The sequence below is a fragment of the Hirundo rustica genome, chromosome 7 (genome assembly GCF_015227805.2).
Source record: "Hirundo rustica isolate bHirRus1 chromosome 7, bHirRus1.pri.v3, whole genome shotgun sequence".
Taxonomy (NCBI): Eukaryota; Metazoa; Chordata; class Aves; order Passeriformes; family Hirundinidae; genus Hirundo; species Hirundo rustica.
Window position 1 is genome coordinate 34,222,298 of NC_053456.1, and position 24,273 is coordinate 34,246,570.

At 41.7% G+C, this 24,273-nt stretch overlaps 1 protein-coding gene across 2 annotated transcripts in view; it reads right to left on the reverse strand.

Annotated features, from left to right (window-relative positions):
• Positions 1 to 24,273, reverse strand: part of ERBB4 (erb-b2 receptor tyrosine kinase 4) — a 576,525-nt gene that overhangs the window by 72,964 nt on the left and 479,288 nt on the right. For both annotated transcript variants that reach the window (XM_058421395.1, XM_058421396.1), the window contains one exon: positions 18,267 to 18,452. In XM_058421395.1, coding sequence (XP_058277378.1) covers positions 18,267 to 18,452 — 186 coding nt within the window. The remainder of the gene's footprint in view (positions 1 to 18,266; positions 18,453 to 24,273) is intronic.

Sequence of the window (24,273 nt, forward strand, 5' to 3'; positions counted from 1 at the left end):
CAGTAACGGCAAAGATGCTGTCACTTTGAAAATAAACATCTTTGTTTTGTTTCTGCATGCTTGTTTGCTCTAAATGCCTTAGCTAAGCCTCAATAGCAATATTTCACTGTGAGAACATTATCTCCTGACAATTATGCAATTCTATTAACATCATTGCCTTTTTAATCTATGAAAGGTTACATTAAACAGAAAGAAGACACACAGGAGACTAGACAAAGGAAAGTACCTAGCCTTTCAGGAAAAAAATAGAAAGAAAGATTATTCAAATGATTACCCTGACATTTATTTTTATATGATGGAAAATAGAACAAGAAGTGTAACACTGTTCTGGTGGCCTGAATGCCAGCAGAAAGTAAATTAAAACTCACAAAATAAATGCAAATGACAGGACAGATTCTTCCCTCAGTTCAGATATGTTTACAAGGGTGGGTGGGGTGAGTGATTAAATGGGAAATAGCGATTTTGTGGACCTGTCTGCAGCAGCCATTACCGAACCTCTGAAAAAGCAGATGGAAGAGGAGGATTTAAGATTTGCTATCTTAGAGAGACTCCTTGGTGCCTAAAGAGTCAAGGAAAACCAAAAGCAACCGCCACTTTTGAAATATTAGCAGTGTAGCAGCCTTCAGTGCCACAGGGTGAGAAACATCCACCGACTGACAGTTATGCATTGCCCAGCACTGGATGAATATTCCGGCAAATCTTCCAGCAGCCAAGCCCCAGGAACACAAATTCCAAACCCATACACTCAAGGGAGTTGCCTAGAGCGAAGAGGAGCTCCAGGCTCTCTCTGCATTTGGAGGTGACTCGTGTGGGGCAAACCTCAAGGTGTTTGCTCCTTGTGCTGTTTTTTTCAGGGAATGGGTCAGGTGCTGGAATTGCCTGAGCTATTATCTGCCCCTTAGGCAGAAACAAAGGTGGACGGACACAGCGCAGCCAGAGAACTAGTTGTTTAGGGTTTGATGAGATGAGACCCAGAAGGATCTCGATCCCTCTCGGTGTGTACTTGGTGTCCCCAAGGATGACACACTTACTGCCAACACGTTGCCAGGAGCCCAGCACTTGTAGATCCAATGAACCTAAATGCCAGTCTGTGTCACTTAGGTGCAAGGATTCTGTTTGTTGCAACCTAAAAGGCTCCTGGAAACATTCTGTGGTTAGACAGGGTCTGCTCATGTCATGATCTGAAAGGGTCATATCTTGGCTGCAATTCAAAAGTGTCTCAGTGTTCAAACATCCCACTGCATTAGTATCGCCCAAAGTGCCACCTTCCAGCTAGGGTCGCTGGCCAGCAGCTCTTAAACGCTCCACTGACTCCCCAAGTACTTGTGGCTTGCGCTCTTAAAATAACTCTGGGAGCAGGTAGGCAAGTACATGGAAAGAAGGAATTCTGCGTTTTTCTTTCTAAAGCTGAAATAAATGTGCACATGTGTTTTTTATCAAGTATGGGCAAAAGACAATTAAGACAGCAGAGAATTTACTGATGCTCCACTGCAATGGGTTGGCTTTCCTATCTCAGAGATCCCATTAGTTATTAGCTGGGAGGATTCAGAAAAATCTGTTTGTGGCCATTATCTATTCAAGTACATCTGGAATGGCTTATGACCTGTGCATAACTGGCTCCTTTCATCTCTCAAGGACTCTTTATCCACCGTTTCTAATGCTATCCTGCCTTTGTACACAGCACACAAGGGATCTGCAAACACAGTCCCACAAGTACAGATGGGGGGTTGGTGTCTCTGTGTTCTGTCTCTGTTTCAAAGGTTGAGCTCCCATGCTTGGGAGATGGCACTGTGTTCTTCAAAAGTTGAGCAATGACAAAATTGCTGAAGAATTCTAGAAAATGCACCCCTATTTGCTGTTGGGGCAAAATCACTAACAGCCAGGTCAGCACACACTGCACATGTATGAGTACAGGTATTATGAGATGGTCCTTGGAATTCAAACTGCTGCCAAGCAAAACAAATTTCCTTAGAAACTCTGTACATTCAGCCCTCTGAATTTTTTCAATGTTCCTCACCTCACACTTGCTCCTTTCCTAATTTTCACGCTGAGATTTGTACTCTGCACGTGGCTGCTGTCAAACAAAGCTAAAGCAATATTAGCAGGGCCAGTATAAGGTATGAAAGCACAGGAGTGCTTTTTAGACTTTATTTTGTAGTTCTGATAACATATCTCATCATTTCCATGAACTGGAAATCTCTAATTTTTCTTTCTAATGGTTCTCCTCACAGAAGTATTTCCTTGCCCTTTACTAAGCAGCCAGAATTACCCAGCCTGGAACTCCACTTTTCTTACCTTTCTTTACTGCATCTCGATGAATTTATAATAGAAATAGAGAGTGATCCCTGTCACAAGTCACAATCAACAAAGACCTAACACTCAGAAAAATTCAGTACAGAATGTTACTCTGGTTGTTACTGGACATTACTCGGGCTTAGAATACAGAAATTAGACAACAGAGAAACTTATACCAGCCTACATGTGAACAGATACAGGAAAGTCAGAGGGATTTTTCAAGGTCATTCCTCCAACCTCCTTCTCAAAGCAAGACTATCACCAGCGCTGAGTCCACTATTTAAACAGTTAGTCTGTTTTTAGAACAAACTAGCAATTGGCAAACATTGTTTTTTCTAAACGATTCATTTCTTCATGGGCAATGAGTAAAAGATCTATGAATAAAAACCATTCCAGGAGGTACAAAGGGATCACATCTCTCTCTCTAGCTGTAAGAAGGCTGGATCTTTGAGGTGGCCAGTTGGTACTTCACCTTAACTTGAGCTCTAACCATGAAATAAATAACACTTGCAGTTATGTTTTTCCTATCAAAGTCTGCTCAAAATAAAACTGAACACTGAAATAACTGGCTGCACCAAGACAACAGGACAACAGTTGAGAACACCACACTTCCTCTCACTCCAGGCTGAGGTTTTCACAGAAGTCTGAGCAATTTACGCACTAAAACTTTGTTGATATTCCAACAACTATGTTACAGAAGTGTCACTCACACACTAGCATCACATACACACACGAGTGGCCAATAATGACACATTTGGGCAATATTAATACAGCTTGTTACTGCAAAAACCATAAATTAGTCCCTATGGAGACTAGTATTATGGGCTGTAATTTCAGCTCAAGCTTCTATGACAATACAAGCCAAGAGACTGCAGTCTGAACCACACTGAACCTAATGAGACATGGCAGCTTTGGAAAGCCATCTATAGCTTTCCTTGTAAATGGCATGCTGTCCTAATAAATGAAATGGTTTTACATGCTTTTTTACCAGCTTCCACTAAGGCTAGTTTGATTTCAGAACTCATTCTTTAATTGTGATGTTATCTGAGAAGAAGCCTTTCCAAACGCCAAGGTAAATGAGTATCAACAAGGTGATGGATGAAAAAAGGAATGTACTCTGCAGGCAGACATCAGAATACAGAGACAGATTCAATTGCATAACATTTACCTGAGCTCTTAGCTTCCAGTCCTTCTATTAGATCACCATACTTAAACCCAGACACTTGCAAAAGATTTCAGCTGGCCAGGAAAATCTGTTTGCTGGAATGGGAAAAGCTTTGGGTGTGTAAACATTCAGAGGAACTTTTCCTCTGACTGCTGATTAGGATAAGGAGAAGCACCATCCAGCTCCATATGGTACCTAAGTACATCAGCACCCTTGAGGCAAAATTACCTGACTCATTATATGGCTTAGCAAAAAGTATGACTCTTCTGGAGATTGCTGATGTTCCACACAAAGGGCTGGCTTTCCTTTGGGTTTTCACTGGGTTTGTTTTTTTTTTTTTTCCTTCCTTCCCAAAGAATCACAGGAAGTACTTGGCAATAAGCCAGGGATTCTGTTTTAGAAACTGTGCAGAGTTGTTTTTTCTGTTATTGAACGTGTACTGACTACATTAGAAAAAGTAGTGTGTCACAGATCTGCTGAGGTTAAAATACCTGCTGTTTTTAACAATCTCCAATTGCTGCTGGGCTCAAAACACCCATCAGCTGTTTCTCTTCAGGGCAGTGAAAGCTTATGTTATCAATTACAAAAAGAAGACTACTTGCAAGTCTCTGCTATCCATTTCTGGTAAGTTTTGGCTTCATAAACCAACTACGGGCCATAAATGATGTGATGTCTCCTGTCAACTGAATCGGAAAAACCAAAGATTTAAATTACATGGTGCAAGTCTACAGACATAGCTGTGTTCCTAATCATTCTTACTCATGGTATTTGTGACTGTTTTAACTGGCTCAACCACTTTTGAGTTTGCCAAGTTATGTTCCTTCTGGTGTGTATAGAGAGGGAATGGAATTTTTTTAAATGGTCAATTTGGAAATAAAAGTATGCCCACGTAATCTGAAAAAAACAGCTACATGGCATATTCAACACTACAGTTTCATTCTGACTTTTACACAACGCGGTGGGTTGGGCACTCACTAGAATTATTTACTCTTTTTCTGCTGTAAGACAGGATTAGGAGAAGAGCAAAGCAGGCTCAAAACTTAAAGGGTATAAAGAAAACTTTATTAAACATATTCCACATGTGTTGAAAGAGGCACTGTCACATCTCAGACTTGCCACCTGCCAGCTCTGATTTGATAAAACGCTGCCCATGCTTGCTACAACCCCTGTGAGCGCACAGCAGAACTGGTTAACACAAACCACCTCTATCTGGAAAGCTTTTACCTAAAAGAGAGCTCACATATCCACCCTGTTGGTGCAAGTCAAGAAAGCTGTACCATAGAGCTGAATTTATCAAGATATGCCAACTTGCACACTCTCAGGAAACCAAGGTGAATGCTGTGTCTGGAAATTGGAATCTGACTCCTGCACTTCAGGCTGATGTAAATAAATAAACCTGTGACAGATGTGGAATACATAACCTTATGAATTTCAATTAGAAGCAGCTGAGCAGTAACACTTGGTGTGTGTATAGTGCCTTTCACTAGATCCTCCAAATGCTTTATTTCATTAAAGGTGCAAACCCACTTGCTGAAAAGAGTTCAACTTGTGTCTAAACCTCATTAAAAAAAAAAAAAAGAAAGAAAAAGAAAAAAAACCACACGTATGAAACAGCCAGGAATAAAATCCAGCCCTTTCTAACCTTGTATCTTGTCTTTTACCATAAAGACAGAGTCCCCATTTGAATCACTGTCTTCTGAACCAAGACTGGTGGCAGGTGCCACTGAAGGAGGCATGTTAGGCTAAGGCAGGTTTGAGCTTTGGAATCAGTGGCACTTTGCTGTCTACTGCTTTAAAATGTAAGTGATCTTTTCCTCACCTTAATTTGTTCTGGGGCAAAAACTCAAGATTAAAAACTGTGTCTCTCCTCCCTGTGTGCAGCCCAGATGGAGAGAAAGGCCATCACTTCGTGGATACGGTGTGGAAGCAGACGCAGCTCCTGACAGGTCTCACACACAAACTGACTGTGGAAGGAAAAACCCTCTGGGGTTACCTCTAGTGAAAGTGCCAGGTGACTTCACAAGCTTCATTCTCTAGCTACATAACACTACCCACCTGCTTGAGCAGGAGACTGGTCCTGGGCACTCCTGCAATATTTCCTGCAGTGCATCTGCTTTGCTGCTTCCCATTTTGTGGATTCCCAGTTTAGATACATTCACCACAGGAAAGCAACACAACATTGGATTTTACACCAAGGAAATAGAGTCAAGAATGTCATGCATAGTTTCTGTCTTCTGTTTGCTGGGCGAGATACCGAGAGCCCTAATACTTTGCTGCCTATACAAAAATATGCACATGCATGGGCTAAAAGAAGGGCTTTTAACTTCTAAAATTTCTCTTCCTTTCCTCAAGGAATTGCATGTTATTTTATAGTGTTATGACACATGACATCCTGTAATCATTCAGTAATCATGATGTGACCTCATATCATAATAAAATACACAGTGGTAGTATCAGTTTCTTTTGTGTAAAATTTTACAATATTAATAAGCATTAATAGTATCTACTACGTAAAAAAAACCCCTGACATCTTATTTCTTTTTTGAAAGCATCTCCCAGCCTGTGTTGCAATGAAACAGGCACCACGAAGGAGTATCTTCAAAAGCTTTTAAATTTTATTTTACTATATATTCTGTCAGAAACAGATCATATATTATCATATGATCCACCTGACATTCCAAAGTACACCTTCCAGGAGATAAAGTAAAAATTATGGACGCATTTAAAACTAACTTGCTTGAGTTTACTTCTAGATGAAATATGCCAAGCGCATTTCTGCAGCTTCTTTTGGAAAGCCTAATCTTTTTCTCTATTCAAATGTTAAAGCTCTGAACAGTGGCCAGCTCTGTCAGGCAAAAGGAACTCCCTCGTATGTTTTTCATCAGGTTTTTTTTTTATCCCCTTCATGCAACAGCCAAGGTAAAGACTGGCAGTGAAGCTGAAACCTGCTCCAAGGAAGGAAAAACAATATGCAAACAACCCTTGAGATTTTTATAAAAGCACAAATCGCCAGGTGAATTGGGCTAAACCACAATTTACTTAAAAACATCCCAAATCTTGGACATGATTCTGCCCCATAGAGGAAGCCAGACAGAGAAACAGAAAATGTGCATCGTGTTAGACTGCACAGACAAAGGACCAAAAGCCTGCTCACTTTACAGATCATTTACTTATTGTAATTTTCTGAAAATTAACCCTAAAATAAGTGTGTTTCATGCGATTCCTGGCTGACCACCACTTAGCTCTGCCATGGTCCTTGAGGAAGCACAGTTCTAAACTGAACTCTGCAATTTTCTATGAACAAAATAAAATGCCACAAAATAAATCTCTGCTTACCCCAGCTGGGAGGCAAAGCAAAAAAAGCCCACAACACAGTCCCAATATAGAGCTGTTAAAACAAAGTTTTCGCCTAATTTCTATGATTAAAATTCCTTTCTTTCTGACATTTGTGGTTTTAAAATGAGATGTAAAAAGTTTATTATTAGTCTTAGCCTTGTATTTCAAGATACACAGAACTGTACTGAGCATAACACCATTATTAAGATTTTAGTCTCAGAAAGACAGAACAGTGCATGGGAAAGAAAGTCAAGAGCAAAATTGGAAAGATGACAGAGAAGGAAGTAACAAGCTGTACTTGTACGAAGCAGAGTAGCAAAGAACTCGTAACTAATGGGAGGGATGCAACAATGGTGACAGACAAAATGAGACATTATCGCGTGAATACCGGTAATCCAAAAAGATGTGTAGGTCTGAATATCTCACCAGGAACAATGAGAGCTGGAAGGCAAGACAGATAGGGAAAGACTGGGAAAATATAGAATAAACTCCCCTCTTCACTAAAATATTGTCCAGGTGGGCGAGCTCTGAACTATAATGAAGTGTTTTTAAATGTAGCCAAAATCAGAGACACTTATTTTATCTTTTCTCTGAACTGCCAGCTTTGCAGAGTGTTTTGAGTCGTTAGTCTCCAACACAGACTAGAACCCTTATGTTTAAATGTAATAAAGTCTTCATTAAATAATTCCATTATGTGTTTTTTTTTTTTTTCCACCTACTGTACACATACTTATGAATTACTGATAGCAAGCCCTAGGCAAGGGGAAAAGAGATGAAGTGAAAGTTTCATTTTCTTTCTGAGGATGAAGCCTGCTGAACACACAAGATTGATTCTGATGTGTTTACTCACAAGAAGAGCATCATCATTGCATGAATAGCCTGGCTGATTTCAATGAAAACTGAGTGATGTATTATTCAAGTTCAGCTAACGGAACGAGAACCTGATTTAATTTGAATTAAGAAGGAGTAAGGTGAGAAAGTAAAAAAAAAAACAAAAAAACCCAGAAAAACAAGGAACAATCCAAAGTGCAGTCCACAGCTTGATCTCTATCTCCTGGAGCTCCAAATTCCCAGCCTGGGCTGTCTCTGAGCAAAGTGTGGGTACACATTCATTCATTGTTTACTCTTCTGTCACCACTCAGCTTTAAAACAGGCAACTAAAAGCAACTGTGTCATCAAATTGTGCCACTGGAAAGCAACTGTGCCATTCAGTCCACACTCGCCTCAAACTTACCAAGCTCCATCTTAAAAGTCAGTCATTATCTTGCATTATTTTTACTGGGTTTGAGCACCTCACCACTTTACAATTCTTCTAATCTCCACTCTAAATTTATTCACATCCTGTTAAGGCTCATTCATTCTCATGCCACTGCTGTTTTTTACCTTACACACTTGTTTTCCTCGTGGGTATTTAACCATGCTAAATTTATAGCTAACACTCAGCATACAAAACTGCATTTGGCTCAACCAAATACACCCAAACATTTAAAGTCTCTTGTGATGAACCTCACATACCTCCAAACCACTGCACCTTTTACAGCTTGGCTTCCTTTTTTGGGGGTATAAGTGGATGCTTTTGACTGTTATCTAGAGGAGATAAAGTCAGAGCTTTATATAGTGATGACAACACACCTTGTCTACATTAAAAGTGACCTGTCTGGTTCATTTTAGACTTATACTTACCTCTGTGTGAGACTACAAAGGTTGCATTTAAGTCCAAAAATGTGAAAAAACCCCACCAAAATGACAAAACAAAGTCATTGCAGAAAGAGTCACCCTCCAGTTCTGAAACACCAAATTCTCTAATTTATCTTGTATATATAAATAACATTTATGCCTTGTGGAAAGAAAAAGTTGTTTGAAGGCTAGGAAATGAACCCTAAACTGTGGAAAATAAGGCTGCCTTCTCTAAAACTGACCTGGTTTATGCATATGAAAAAACCTGACAAAACACCATTTTGGAAAAAAAAAAAAATAGCTCAAAAATGTTTCTGAAAAACAGCTGTGTTTTCTTCTTTCAAAACAATGTTAAGCATTAGTATTAAAAACAGTATCATACAAATCCAAAGACTTTTCAAAGGTCTTGGGGAAAGAAAAAAAAATAAAAATCTTCATTTGGAAAACTCATAACTCTTTCAGTTCAGGGAAACACATTCCTTTAATGCTTAGTATTTTCCATGGGACACATAACCCAGCTTTACTTCCCCCCTAATCAGAAGATATTAATGTGTTGCAGGAGTGTGGAATATGATCCCCTCTGCTAACACAGACAACAAAGAAAAACAGGAGCAGCAAGGATTTTATTCTGGCCAATGGACTATATATATAAAATAATACATACTATATTGTTGTACAATAATACCTATCGTATATAATAATAAATACCACATGTAATATTATATACATAATAATTTTATATAAGAGTAATACACACACTACATATATTTACATATATATAATATATATACATGTGTGTTCCTTGGCCCTAGTTTCTTTGTGGTTATCCAAGCAGGATAAGTCTTGTTATAAAATACGATGTTGAGAGAAAGGTACTTACTAGGGAAAAATGCATTTTAATTTATGGGTATATAGAGAGAACAATCCAGCTTTTGCTTCTGAAGTTCTGCAACTTCAAAAATGGCCAAATACATATATTTCTGGAATAATAATAAAAGCTTTGGGCTGAGATATTTTATGCCAAGTCACAGTCCTGCAGAATTTTATGGTTGAGTTATAAACCTGAAAAATATGTGCTTATAATAGAAATCCTGACAGACCCTTGTACGGGCTCCTGTAATACCTTGAATTTGATTTAAGAGTGGTTTTCAATAATGCTTTCCCAAGCCAGTCTGTTGGGGACTGCTAGGGAAAACGTAACATTGAGTGTGTCCTGTGTCCCCAAATGCAGCTCAGCGTGCTTGATGAGAACGCTGGGGCATCAAGGCAAAGCCTCCAGAGCTCCTGTAGCCTGGGGCTGTCAGGTCTCTAATATCAGAAACCCCATAAACGTCAGGGCTAAGTGCACCTTTCATTTAACAAAACAATAAATTGTCTGTCTATGCGCAATAAATCGCTCATTTCTGTGCCTCCACAAGGGCTGACGCCACTTTTAAATGACTGGAAATTCTGCTTTGCTTTTATTTCCCTAGCAACCATGAACCACACTTTTGGGAACACTGGATTTTTAGAGAGAGGGGAAGAGGGAACATAGATAACTGTGAGTCAGATTAAAACTGGAGAAATTAGGATTATAATCTACTATAAACACGTCCTGTCCCCCACTAGCATGGAGCAGGTACCACTGAAAGGGAGCCAAGCAGCCAGGGAAAGAGAGCGAAGGAGAAATGGGGACACTGGGGAAAAAGCAAAAACAGGCGCCGACTGTGAAAGCAGGGAAAAGACGAGTAAAGAAAGTAAAAGAAAATTGTAGCCAAAGAAAGACTGGGAATTTAGTGAGTGGACAGTCCATCGGAGATGAAAGGAGAAAAGGGAAACGAGAAGAACTTGGTCAGCGTTTAAGCTGATGAATCTTCTCGTGCTCACCTTCATTTTAACACTTTCCATAAGAAACCTCTGTGGACTGCTGGGTTTAGTAGAAAAATAACTAAACCAGTTCAACGCTCCAGAAGAAATGACTGGTCAACAAAGGGGAAGAAAACTGCATGGAATTCTTTACAAATAGGTACAGAGTTATGCAGCAAACATGACTTGCATGTGGTAAAAAAAATAAAATCTGAAAGGATCAAAAGAAATCCTCTCATCGTCTCACACGAGCCCAAGACAGCCCAGTTCATCACAGCAAGAAAGAAATCTGAACCCTTCCACCACTTAGAAATTAAAACTGGGATGAAGAACTCTGCCAGGTCCACTCAAAGGTTGCTACAAGGGCTTCTCAAGTTTGTATGAACTTTGGGAACCACCCAGTAGGGTACCAGAAAGTCCCAAAAGGGTGTGGGCAAGGTTGAGTAATACCCCTTTGAGACTTGATGGCGTTATGTTTTCTGAGAGTGAGAGCTCCCTAATGACACCAGGAAAGGATCCTGCCTTTCCATCTGTGAATATCCAAGCTTTCCAGCTGAGTGAGAAAAATAGTCATGACAAATAGGAATAGAAAAAGGAAACTGTAAAGGGATTCAAGAGAGGAAAGTGACACTTCCCCTCATGTATTTTGATTTTGATCCTCTACAGAATTAAAGCCTTGTTTCAATATGGTGCCAATTTCCCAGCCCTTGGTTTTTCTTCTGCACACCACTTCCTCATGGAGCAGCCCCATTAGCAAACTGCATTTATGCTAATGGGCCTGCTTGCAGTGATAATTACCGCAGCCTTTGGCCCTGGCTGGGGTCAGCACATCAGGAGGGGATGGAAGGGCATTATGACTGTACAATTAGCCTTGTCATGGCAAGCAGCTCTAGGAACAAAGACATCTCGAAGCTTAAAATGTGGACAGCTGATAGATGACTGTCATTAAGCTCCTTTGCTCACCCCAGGATGGAATAGCCACTGAGCTGCAGGGTAGGCTTCTTTAATGAAAAAAAGACCTTGAACCCCAGCCACTGTCCTCCACCTCTTCCCAAGCTGTCCAGTTAGCTCTGATTCCTCTAGTTTCTCACAGCTTCTCTCTCATCTGCAGCAGAGTAACAAAAGCTGTCTCTAACAAGTTGTCCCTAATCCATCAAGTCTTGATGGAGAAGAAAGACTCCTCAACAACCTCCCTTGCCCTGGCCCTCCCTGCTCAGAGCCTCCCTCTCTCCAGACACGAGGAGTGCAGGCCCAAACCCACTGGATTTAGGGATGCTTCTGGATCAGCTTCTCAGCTGCAAAAATCAACATGGACCCTTTGAACTTCACACAGCCTGTGAGTTCACACGCAGCTGAGAAGAGCAGTAATAAATACACCTTCCCAAAAAGCCTGGCATGGAGAGAAGCCCCTTCAGGACAAGCCCGCCTTGGCCAAGAGAGCTGCAGAAGGACACAGAGTCCTGGGACCTACACCAGCAAAACAGGACAAGTTAGTAGAAAGAAGCAGCAAGAAGGCTTTGCAAGAGCCTTTGGCTTGGTGGCTCCTGGAGGCTTCCAGCTGCACCTCTGCAAGGGAATCCTTAGAGACAGGAGCAACCCCAAGTGCGCTGCAATAGCGCTCAGCAGAGTTGCAGACATGCATCTGCTTCATTAAAACTCGATCCCCGGCTTCTACTCTCTTGCTTCTTCCTAGAGGGTTTTCAAACATTGTTTTCCTGCATATCTGGATAACCAATGCTGTGCAGGGCTTTAGTTAAGGTAATTTGACAATTCTTCTATATTGAAAAGGTATAAAAAGTAATCCCCTAAAGCACTTGATTTTCCTCCCACAACATTCCATTGTAACCATCTACTTCTGCTTTACCTCATTAGTATTCTGAGGGGTTATAGAAGAATTCTTACAGTTCAGAACACAAAAACCAGGTCTGGCAGCCCCTGGGGGATGCAGGGAAGAACAGCATGGGGCCCTGGCTAAGACCCAGGAGACCGGAGCTCTCCTCCACAGGCAAGAGGATCACAGGCAAGCTGCCTTGCGGTAGGAAGTTCCTGACTCTTCCTCAGCCTTGACTTCTTTGGGGCAGTATCATGGGTTAGCACAATTTTGTTTTCTAGTTATGGAGAAATGTGAGATGTTTTTCCCTGCCCTGCATGCAGTAGTTTGCAGGGGGGAGGACAGGGACCTATCACAAAGCTGGCCAGGATATTGGCAGCTCGGTTGACTAATGGGAGGTGTCGATGCGACTTTGGAAGGCACATTTAAAACTAATTTGCTGCTGATCGATCTCTCTCTCGCTTTGGAATCAGCCATGAGGTAACATCATGGGTGGTGGGCGGCCTCGGGTCGGGCCTTGCTGCCCCTTTGGTGGCCAGGCTGGGCTCAGCCGGGCCTCTGAGGGCCGCTGCTCACACAGGGAGCAGCCTGAGCTGTCTCAGCCCCTTTTTCCCTCGCTTGCCGGCAGGGAAGAGGGGCGGCTGCAGTTCGGCAGTGCTGGCCACGTGCTCAGACCTCGGCAGAAAGGGCCAAAACATGGCCCAGCTTAATCGCCGCTGGCAGCAGAGAAAGAAAGCCTGCAGCTCCATAACAACCCCGAGCCGCCCTAGATGAGACCGAGGGGTGGAAAAAAGGACATCTACCAGCTTCCTCCATCAGCACAGCTTTGCATTTTCCTTCAGCTCCTGCAGCCCGGGGTGCACGAGGCCCTTGCAGGCCCAAGCGGATGTAACCCTTTCCTAGCAACACAGACCTTTTAAAGCACAATTCCTCCTTGAGAGAAAGAAGAAAGAAAAACAGAAGGTACATAGAAACACAGATGTCACCCTGGTTTTTCTGAGTTTTTTAAAGCCTTTTGATTGTTCATAAAATGGAGTCAGACTTTTTAGCTACTGTACAATATTAGGAGCAGTTTCCACCTTTTTCTCACAGATGTAACATAAACAAATCCTTTGTTTTTCATTCCCTGTCCTTTGTTTGCATATTTCTAACCTGAAAACAATTGTAACTGACAGCTGGTCTGGCCATTTGGCTGAGGGGTGAAAACTCCAAAAGCCAATCTTCAGCCAGACCCACAAATGTATAAAAAGTAAGAAATAAACAGGCAGGGGCTCTCCGCCTTGAGCTCTCTCGGAGGAACTCTCTGCCCTGCGAAAATCTTTCGTCTCTTGTGTGATTGCTTTGCATATCCCGATCACACACAGACACCACATGAAGTCAGTTAGATTAGAAGTAAAAGAACTAATAATATTGGAATAGGAATAAAGAAGTGGACATTTTTAACCGGACTTTTCTAAGGTAAATTATGGAGAAATGAACTGTTCTTTGCAGCATCTTGGTATCGTTGGGTAGAATGCTATTCTAATCAAAATTAAGGACTGATGTAATTGAGATTTATTTAGGAACTTTAAAGCCCCCCACTCCTAGATTAAAAGGAGGTCTCAGCCTTTGAGACAAATATAATTTTAGACTAGAAGAAGTATTTGTAAATAGTACCCCAGATACACTGAGAAGCTTTGCTGATAGAACATCACAGTCTGCGGAAACTCCGGGTGGCAGCAGATGTGTGACATTGAGAGGACTGGACTATTTTTTCTTGTGTCAAACGTCTTCATAAACGATCTTAGAAAGACTCTTCTCCTAGAGTAATGAGTAGCTATGTCTAAGTAGTGAAACTCACTGAAAATCCTAAGTTGTCTTTCTATGTTGTTCAGTAAGAAAGTTAATAGTTTGTGAGAGGAAAGAAGTGTGTTTTAAAGTGTCATTCTGTTTTAGTTTTTCTTTTTTTCTCAACTTTTTTTCTCTTTCATTCTTTTTAGTGTATGTTAATAAAACTATTTTTTGTTAATTTTTAAGCTTAAGCCTGCTTTAGTTTTTTACTCCTAATCTCTCCCTCCCACAAAAAAGAATAAATGCTAAAACCCCTGCATTAATTGGTGTTTCCGCCCAGTTTTATTAAATTAAAACCATTATAGGCAGGAAAAGTTCCTCTGCCCTTGAACACTGCTCAGCAAAAGGAGTGCAGATGTAATGCAAATCAACAACAGCAGAAAGAAACCAGAATTGTAACAGAAAAAACCCCCAACAATAAAGAGGAGATGGGACTGCCCAGGTCTATGTTGAAGTTAGCATGTGGTGTAATGCAACGTTACAGAAGCAAAACTGTATTTCTGTAAGGCCCTAAGAGAGACAGTTTAGCACAGCACAAAGGCCCACCATCACAATTCCAAGAGAACTCCAGCTTATTTTCCACTAGAGTAACAGAGGGAGAACACAGCCTCAAATACAGGTCCCTTAGATAACCTCACCCAGTGGCAGAGGGTAGCCAGCCTCTCCTAAATAAAACCCTCCAGATTCTTCTTCTTGAGGGCATTTCCCTATGAATGCCCTCACCCTCACACCTCCAAGTTGTATGTGTGGGTGTGTTGGGGCAGCCCTTGCTGAGGGAAACTGTCAAACAGTGAAATACCAATGCACACAGATATTTTCTTCCTGTTTGTGGAATCCTCCTGACTTAGGTGTACCTGTCACACACTGTCTGAGAAAGATGTGATTCCCCTACTGAGAACTCACTTCCAGGCTTGTGCCATCACTACAGAATTTGAGTTTCAATCCACTTCTCAAGCAGCCAACACTATGGGTGCTCATGGAGCATTATTCCCTCCTTCTACACCCCGAGATCACTACAAAGTATCTTGATACATGAGCACAGCTCACTGCTTTACTGGACAGCAAACGCCACAAGAAATTGCTGTGCTGATCTCAGAGCCAAAAGGTTAAACATTCATTTCCAAGCAAGACAGTCCCCACGGCAGTGAGACACCAGGAGAAGCCTTGTGTAACTGTGAAGCAGAAGGGAAGAGCCCCCTTAGACATAGCTGCTGTCTAACAACAGCGTTTGATGCAGAATGCTTGGGGACTACCCTATTTTTATAGCTTTCATGCATAAAGTAAGCAGCTAAAGCTTCTGGAAGGAGAACACACTTACCCTACAATGATGTAACATCAGAATAAATCCAACACAATCTGTATGAGCAAAAAGAAAAAGCACCCAAGCTTTTCCCAACTGGCAGTAAATAATATTTTATAACCGCCCTGTCATCAACCTTTAGGAGCCATCTCCAGAGCCATATGTGGATTTGCAACCAGGCAGAGTGGCTAACTAGTTTTGCATCTAGCTGTACACAAGTAGAGACATATGGAGATGAACAGTGTGGCAGAACAAGCAAACTCTGAAGCAGAGACTTCCATAAATAAGTGCTTGCACGTTGGCAGATGGAGAAAAGCACAGTTAGGGAGGGACTGTGTCACAGCAGCAACTTGATTTTAAACAATTTGTAAAAATCAGCCTGAACTTCAGATCTGAGGCATTTTCAGTGGCTTCAGCCCTCTTCTTGTTGGGGAAAATCCTCTCCAAAAAACAGGGGAGGTGAAGGTAGAACAGTGCATGCAGCAAAAGATACCTGGAGCTGCTTCAGGGAGCCGAGAACAGGGCTGGAAAGTCACTGATGATTTTTGTCTCTCACTACTCTGCTAATCATGCTTTTGGTCCCTTTCAGAAAGGCACAACCAATCATTCCCCACAGCCTAAAAAAGCAACACGTGGAGAGATGCTCTCAAACTGTATGGCAGCACCTGAGGCACGGGCACAGTGGATACAGGAATGGGGGATACACACACCCCCCTCTCCTGCAGGGAATGGGAACTGGTGCCTGCTGCACTCATTCCTGAGGACCAGTCTATCTCAAGGCAAATGGTGCCTTTCCTGTTTGCAGGCAGCAGACTGAGTCCTAGTCACTGTTCAATGTGACAGGGTAATGGAAAATGAGTATTACTTTTATCCCACTTTTTGGCATATTGGATTCCTTGTCTGGTGACCTTGAAGATTTTTATTCTTACCATATCTGAAACAATTTTTGGTGTACACCCTCTAACCCAAATCAACATGGTTATTGTGATGTGGAAGAAGATAAATTCAAATACATTTCAATAAACTAGGTAAATTTCACTAAACTCTCTCAATAAAAGGCCACTTTTTAAATAAAGGAATTCCTTTTCTCTTCCTGACACTGCAACAATTGATATTACATGTATGATCTCACTTCTTTGCACTGTTTGGGTACCACCTCATGTTTCACATGTCTGTGATCTTCTCCTCCCACATCACAGGAGCGATCAAGAAAAGCAGCAGGCACCAGTTTTCCAGGGAATGTCTGTAAATCCAAACCCTGCACTAAGCTGAAGCCATTTAAGGGGCAATCAGTTTGGAAGCTGCTCCACTTTGGTAGGAATCACCATGGGAAAGCCATGACATGCCTTCCACAGGCCCTCCCAGAGATGTGTCAGCTCTGTAAGCTGTGGATCAGGCTGTCTACTCCACTCCAAGGGCCGCAGCAAAGCCAGCACAGCCACTACTCCAAGGAGTCAAGGGCCACATGCACACACCAAGTGAAAATTGTGGAGGATTGCCTCTGCACAGATGCCTCCGTGTAAATGTTTTGCATCAAATAATAACAGCCACTATCAAATCAAAAGAGTGAAGAACAGATGGGGAGGAGGCAGTGATGAGAGAGAGAGGACTTCAACAGGAATATGGATTTTCTCTCCCACCTTCCCTGGACTGATATCAGCCCTGAATAAACCTCTGCACACCTCCATGCAGGCAATCCCCACCGGTGTGTTCCAGTACTCTCCGGCAACTCTGGCTGCTTTACCAGCACACCACAAGGTATTAACACACCTACAGATATTAACACACCTGCAGAATGCTGTAATGTCAGACTGTGGGGTTTGGGTTCCCCCTGCCTCTTCTAGGGACCATCAACCCCTCTACTCAGCACCACAGTCACTTCATCGACTCTCCCCTTCAGGAAGGTTTAACAACAGATCCGATTCTGGAAAGGAAACAGCCTCTATTCATGACGCTCCCCACACTTCTGCTCTTCTCAGAGAACAACACAGGGCTAGTTGAATTTCTGCATCTTCTTACTTTTGTAAGAAGATATTTCGTAATTAAGTTTTTAAGAGAGGCAAATGTTTACTTGATATTTGGTCCAGCAAAACAGTTGCTGAATCCCCACATTTCTCTTCAGTGCTAAAAGATTAACATTACAACTTGAACTAAGTTTTTGTAATAGGTGTTGTAGGAAATTCACTTAAGGTTGCAGATTTAACCTAAGATAGCAGTCTGTGGCACGTGTTTATAACAAGCATTTTCACCAAAATAATCCAAAACTTTAAACAACCTCCAAGTAACTCACAAAAAAGCAGGCTCCAGACTGTCACTTGTAATAACATCATTGTAAAGAACCCTAGTTGTTCAAAAGCACCTTTAAAATGGATAAGCGATGGCCTTGTACACTGCAAGACCTTGTTATTCCTTGCAAACAATTTTCTTAGCACTGAGTACTTGTTCTTAGTAAAACACTGAATAACTAAACATACTTAAAACCAGCTGTAAAACATTGTGCCAAGGACAGTTTGTGATCCAAACACAGCAGGATCACCACCTGAGGAGTGACACAAGGAGATGTTTATCTTCCTGGCAGTGTGGGGGCAGACAATTGATGACAGACCTGGCAGTGCAGGTCCAGAAGGGCTGAAAACCAGTACATATATTAACAGTGAACAACAGAAGAGGCTGAAAAATTGCCCTGTGGCCAGCCCCAGATTACACACAGGGGCTTCTTCCCTCACCCCAAAAAACAATCTTCACCCCTCATTAACACTCAGTTGGAAAGACAGTCAAAAAAAACCACTTTGGTTCACATATTGACAAGTCATCCATAATACTGTAAGCAGCCAAAATAGCGTGTATTTCAAGAACTATGCAAACTTCTTGGAAACCAAAAGAAGCATGACAAAAACCCCAACACAAGCAAAAAGAAAAGTTACGTTTTAAAGTTATTTATGAAAATGGTAAGAAATGATGAAAAAATCCCAACATGAATGACATACCTTAGCTATTTGGACACACCAGTTCAGCAGGAGCTGGGAGCCAATGTTATCCTTATGTTCATGGACATAATCCAGGAGGCAGCCATGAGGCATCAGCTGAGTGACCAGCTGAATAGTGGGGCTCAAGCAGACGCCCAGCAGTCTCACCAGGTGTGGGTGGTCCATGCTGGCCATGATGAGAGCTTCCTGTAACAATAAAAGTGACCCAAACATTACCTTGGTGTTCTCAAAGACTCGACAGACACGAGTGACCAAAGGGGATCCGTGTCCCCTGAGCACCATGAACTCCTGTCCATCCAGTGCTAGGCATTCCTGGGGAACCTCCAGTCTGATGGAACACCCACTTGAAGTTCTGAATCACAAAAAAACCAAGAGTCTGCGCAAATCTAAAATTCTGCACTGCCCCACGCTCCCTGTCCTGTTGCAGCCACAGGAGCAAAGACACAGGTGTGACATACTTTAATTAAAACCTCCTTGGTCTTGTTTTGATGCCCTTTTGGGACTACCTAAAAGCAGAGGCCAAACAAAATTAAGGGAATAAAAAGTAGTTACATTTATTGAAGGGCCTTCAGGTACATTGAAGGCAGACAAAACCCATCCAGGGGCAACACCCAAAAAATGAATGATGGGTCATGGATTTTCACACTTTTTTAGGTTTGGTCCATTTGCATATGGGGGGTTAATCTTCCAATTACAGCCGCAGGTAATGAAGTAATTTACCCTGAGTTTGCTTTCTAAGTCTGAGCCTCTTAGCTCAGTGTCTGATTCTTCCATGACCTCTCCTATCAGATCTTGGCTGAATTCATTTTGGTTTTTTCCACGTACGAAAGACTTTATTTCCCTTTTCCAGACTGTGAGAAGTTTTCAGCTACCAAGCTGGTCCAGGAGCAAGGACGAGAAGGTTTAATTTTGGCTATGCTATTTGACCCTAAAGTTGACACTCCTGACTAGGAGCTCCTTATAAAAACCCTACATAACTGTTCTTAGAGGTAATGCTGCCATCACAAGCATCTGGCATTCAAATGAACCAAGGAGAAAGCTCTTCTCTCTCACCCACTCCATTTCAAGACCACTTCATCATGGCAATGGAACAATGAAAAGTGAGATGAAATAGTGGCTTTGTAAGGCTATTTTGGCTGTCTTCCTTTTTTTTTAACCCCTCAAAAAACCCCAATATTACATCTGACAACTTACAGAATAACAACTGCAATAGTGCCAAAGAAAGAAAGACAAAAAAATAAAAGGATGAGACAAATTTGCCACCAGAGGAACACAGAAGTTGGGGGTTTTTTCCCCTTCCCTATATTAAGGCAAAAGAAAAAAAAAGAAAGGAAAAAAAAAAAAGGTTCTGAGAAGTCGGCTGAGTTTGTATTAAATTAAATTGCTCATCATAGTACAAAGAATATTTGAAACCAAATTGCAGATATTTGCATAATAGTTCTTTTACTTTCTTTCCCCCTCTTTTTTTTGGTAAAACAAAAAGATGAACAAGACACTAATTGTAGGGTTTTTTCCCCTCCCAATAAGAAAAGAGCAGATGGTCCTCACTGGGGGGAGGGACTCCTTCCCTTTTCTCCCTCGATGTATGCAAAGAAACAAATAAGTGAATAAATAGGGGCGATATGACGGGATAATGGAGAAGCAGGTCTGAGAAAGATTCTGATACACCAAATTAGAAAAGGGATCTGAATTTAACTAGTTTTGCTCACATTCAATAAAATACAGTTCCCACTCACTTAACTCTTAAGCATGAGGACTCCTTGAAACCATTTTAGCCTTTCTTCTGCTGTGACTTGAAAATGTCCCTAAAGGCCAGCAGAACAAATATCTGTAGACAGGTGAATTATCCAGTTTCCAGAGCACAAATTACTCTGCCTCATTTTTTCCTTTTTACCCCACTCATTTTTCTCCTGCAGATGCATACAGGGATAGCACTTGCTGCCCTCTCTGCCTCTGAGTAAAGGTAAGAGGTTCCCCATGAGCTTGGAGCTGCAGTACTTTTCTTTATACTCCAGACTGATTAGAATAGAGATGAGATTTTTATTTTTTGTCTTCCAAAGGCCCACACCAAAAAGCTTTGAAGCTTGTGTCCATTAGTCTCCGGCTACTTTCCATTGCCAAGTCTATCTGCGTCCAAAGAAAAACCACTTCCGTACAATAATAAAAGCAAGCAGTGCCATTTGTCTCATTCTGATGTTATAGGAAAGCACATGCTTTTCCAATAGTTTTGGGTAAGAGTTTCAGGGGAAAAAAAAAGTAAAAATGTTTTTTATAAAATATTATGGACATCTCTGTAATGAATTAAGACACACACACAGAGCAAGGAAATCTTCATTATAGAGCTAAACACTAATAGATACTAATTTAGCATGAATCCTGGCTTCACATAGTTATCCTCATTAGTAAAACTACTGTTATTTTTATTGAACTTCAAACTACATAAGAACTAAAATCACGGCTATGTGTATCCAGCACAGAACAAACACAAAGAGATTGCAATTGTTCAGCTAGAGCCTGATTAGGCAAAACAGACAAACAACAACAACCATTATGACTTAGCAGCATTTTCAGAATCTGTTCAGCAAATAAGGAATACAAGTCTCCAGTTTCAAACCTGTTTGGACATGAAAGACCCTAGAGCTGTAATCTTTGTGGCAGTTTGACACTCGGCAGCCTGGTTCCTAATATAATTGCCTAAAACATTTTAAGCAGGTGAGGCACCTGAACTCACAAACTTGGCTGGTGGCCCTAGCATCTTTCAAAGCCAGCCTCTCCAACTCTCTGGACCTTTTGGTAGCAGCTCTTGTCTCCACACTCAATTGGCACAATTACAGGAATGAGTTTGAAATTCTAACTTAATGGAGAAGAAACTGAGGTACTAGAAGGGTACATCCTTCTGTCCAAAGTCACACAGGAAGTCAGGAGCACAAGTGGAAACAGTGCCCCAGATCACTTTTCTCTCCCCAAAAAATTCATATCCATCATTCCTCCCTTCTGCCCCTTCTCAATGTGGTTACATTACTTCTCCATTAAGCTCAACTCCTGTGATTTATACACACAAGCCTGTACTAAACAGTAACATTTAACAATGACATCAATATTATTTTAACGGCTCACACTTAGCCGCCTGCCATGTGCATCAAGTAACAAGACAACAGTCCAAAGAAGGCTGAGTTTGCAGGTCCCAGTGAGCAATCACCAGACCTATTACTGGATTCTGCCAGCAGAGCTATGCCAAAAGGGGTCTGAAGAGGTACAATTGCAATTTGGAAAACTCACCTAAAACTGTTTCCTGTTCTATCCATATTCTGCAGTCATGTTCGAAATATCTTGAATTTGACTGTTTCTGAAAAGTAACTCAAAATCCAGCTAAAGCACAGTTTTAATTTCAGCCTTCCAGGATGGGTAATTGATCCCAGCTCTTGAGACTGCGAGAAGATAGAGTGCTCTTGTTGCAGCAGCCCTCTTGTTAGAAGACAGAAATGAGCCCAGACACAGACTTCTTGTTCATCACAGCATGAAAAGGGCCCTGGTTTATTCCTCTTTACAGCTCAGCCATCCTGACTCCAACCATTCACTGACCCTGGCTGCAGCAAGCTCCTGCTGTAGGTTTCCCTGGCAGCTTCTGACTGCTGGTTATTTCCTGCTAAACTCTGACTGCAGGGATCAGTTTGCAGACTCTGACTGCAGGCTTTTACCCAGCTAGACTGTGACTGCAGGTTCCAACAACGGGCTCTGACTGCACACCCAGACTGACCTCACACAGCAGGGATTCTCTCTCCTCAGGATCCTGCTTCATGTTTCTCGCCTTCATGCTCCTCAATGTTCCTCCTCCCCTCACCAGCTAACCCCTTCTTTTATCTCACTCATCCTTATTGGATACAGCTGTGACTCATCAGAGGTGATGCTGTATTGGTTAATTAACACAGCTGTTACTTATCAGGTCACCTGTATTCCCTTCTACATGCTCTGAGTACACCTACAGCACATCTTGTAAGGTGGCATTTAACTTCCCCCTTTCCTCCTTTGATACGTTATTGCTAACAACAGAACATAAATACTAGCCAGCAGGTGGTTCCTGAAGAACAGCCTTTGATACTGGTTTTGTTTCCCTGACCACATAGCTTGTAAACCAGTGGACTCAGCAAGATGCAGGTGCCAGTAGCAGTAAGATGATACCATACTCGGGTCCACGTGGAAAATTTATTTCCACCCAGAGTACCCCAGGGCACAACTCCCTTCTGTTTATGCCCTCATTCATCAGTACATACACAGAGCACTGGGGGATACTCACCCCCAGGCAGCCACTGTCCCCTCCCAATGCTCCACACACATGTACCCCCTACTCAAGGGAAGTATCACAGATCTGCTTCCCCAATTTGGCAAGCTCAGAGTAAATGTTATTGATCCTCTTAACCAGATGAAGGCATTCACTTCATAAAGAGTAAAGTAAGCACAAAGCTTAAAAGAATCTGATTTTCTAATCTGATTTTCCTTCTGCTTCTAACTATCTTCACCATTAAATGCCCTCAAACAAAGCAAAACAAAAGATGCCAGGAAAGAACAACTCAGCTGTTTTTCCTAATAATTGTCAAGTAAATAAATGTACTTAAAAGCTGACTTCATACTGCACTGTGCATTTTTTTTTGAAAGCACAGTTGAGCTAACAGGAGAGATACTACACTGAGCACACTCCTTTTTACATCAATTTTACAATTCTTCTAGTGGCTGGGGCAAACACCTGTCTGAAATGCACGTCTGACCTGCTGCAGGGCACATCCAGTCACAGTCCAGCATTTAATATATTTCAAAGCCTTTTGTTTGTCTGCTAGGTGCTACAAATTGTTTAGGTGGTAGATGACTCATCCTGTGCAGTCTGCAGGACTGCTTAAGCTAGGAGACAACACAAATATACATTTAAGAACACACATGCCCACACCGGTGGTATGACAGTGACAGCCGTGGCTGTATTTCTTCTGCACTCCCTATGCAGAATGGTGCTTTCATGGCTTTCCAGCATTGCTGTATTTCAAGCAATTTTTCAGAAGGCAGCTAAACCTTGCGGCGCCATCCTTGTGTCCCCCCAGCCTCACCACAGGTGACTTGAGCCTTGAATGTTCATCTCGCTCTTACCCTTCTCAGACCTGCCACTTTGCATGAAGAAATCATGTCACATTGATCATTCCTCTCTTCTGCCCCTTCTCAATGTGGTTATATTATTGCTTCATTAAGCTCAGCTCCTGTGATTTATACATCCAAGCCTGCCTTGTGCCAGTATTCCTGAGGAAACAGGCTTCTGTGACTGCACCCTCCTGGCACACAGTGGCCACTTCCAGGTTGTGCACAACATTCCCTCAACTTCTCTCAGGAGAAGCAGGATGCAGGAGCAAATGAATAGAAATTATTAAAATGTATATATTTTAATTAAAATAATTATAAAATGAAATTTAATTACTTAAATTAATTTTCAAATTATTGTTTTTAATAAAGTTATTAAAATAAAAAATTATTTATCTTTCTATACATCCACATCCATGCTCCAAGCATAAAGTCAGGTGAATGCTTACAGAACTACAGGTTCATCAGAGATGGCTGCATGGAAGTGCATCAGTGCACACCCAGGTCCAGATTCTGCACTCACACTCACCTGGCCAACTACTTTTTCTATGAAGAAACAATAAATTTGGCTGGCACAGCAAGAAATAACTAAATAAAGAAATGACTAAAAAAGAGGTCGAAAAGCCCTTTCATTAAGGGGGTTTAACAAGCTGTTAGCCAGAGTCATGCACTAACCACATCTCCTTGAAACTCCCTCCATGACTGTTTTGCTTTGGGAAGCCTCCTTAAGGAACCTCTCTGTGTAACCAAACAGAGAAGGTCACATCGTTAGTCTTGTTTGCATGTATCTCCTCAGAGCCAGACAAACTCTTAAGATTAAGGAGGTTTTGAAGGGGTGGTTTTGAACTTTATATCTTTTCAATGAAAGAGATTTGAGCTTTTTTGAGGT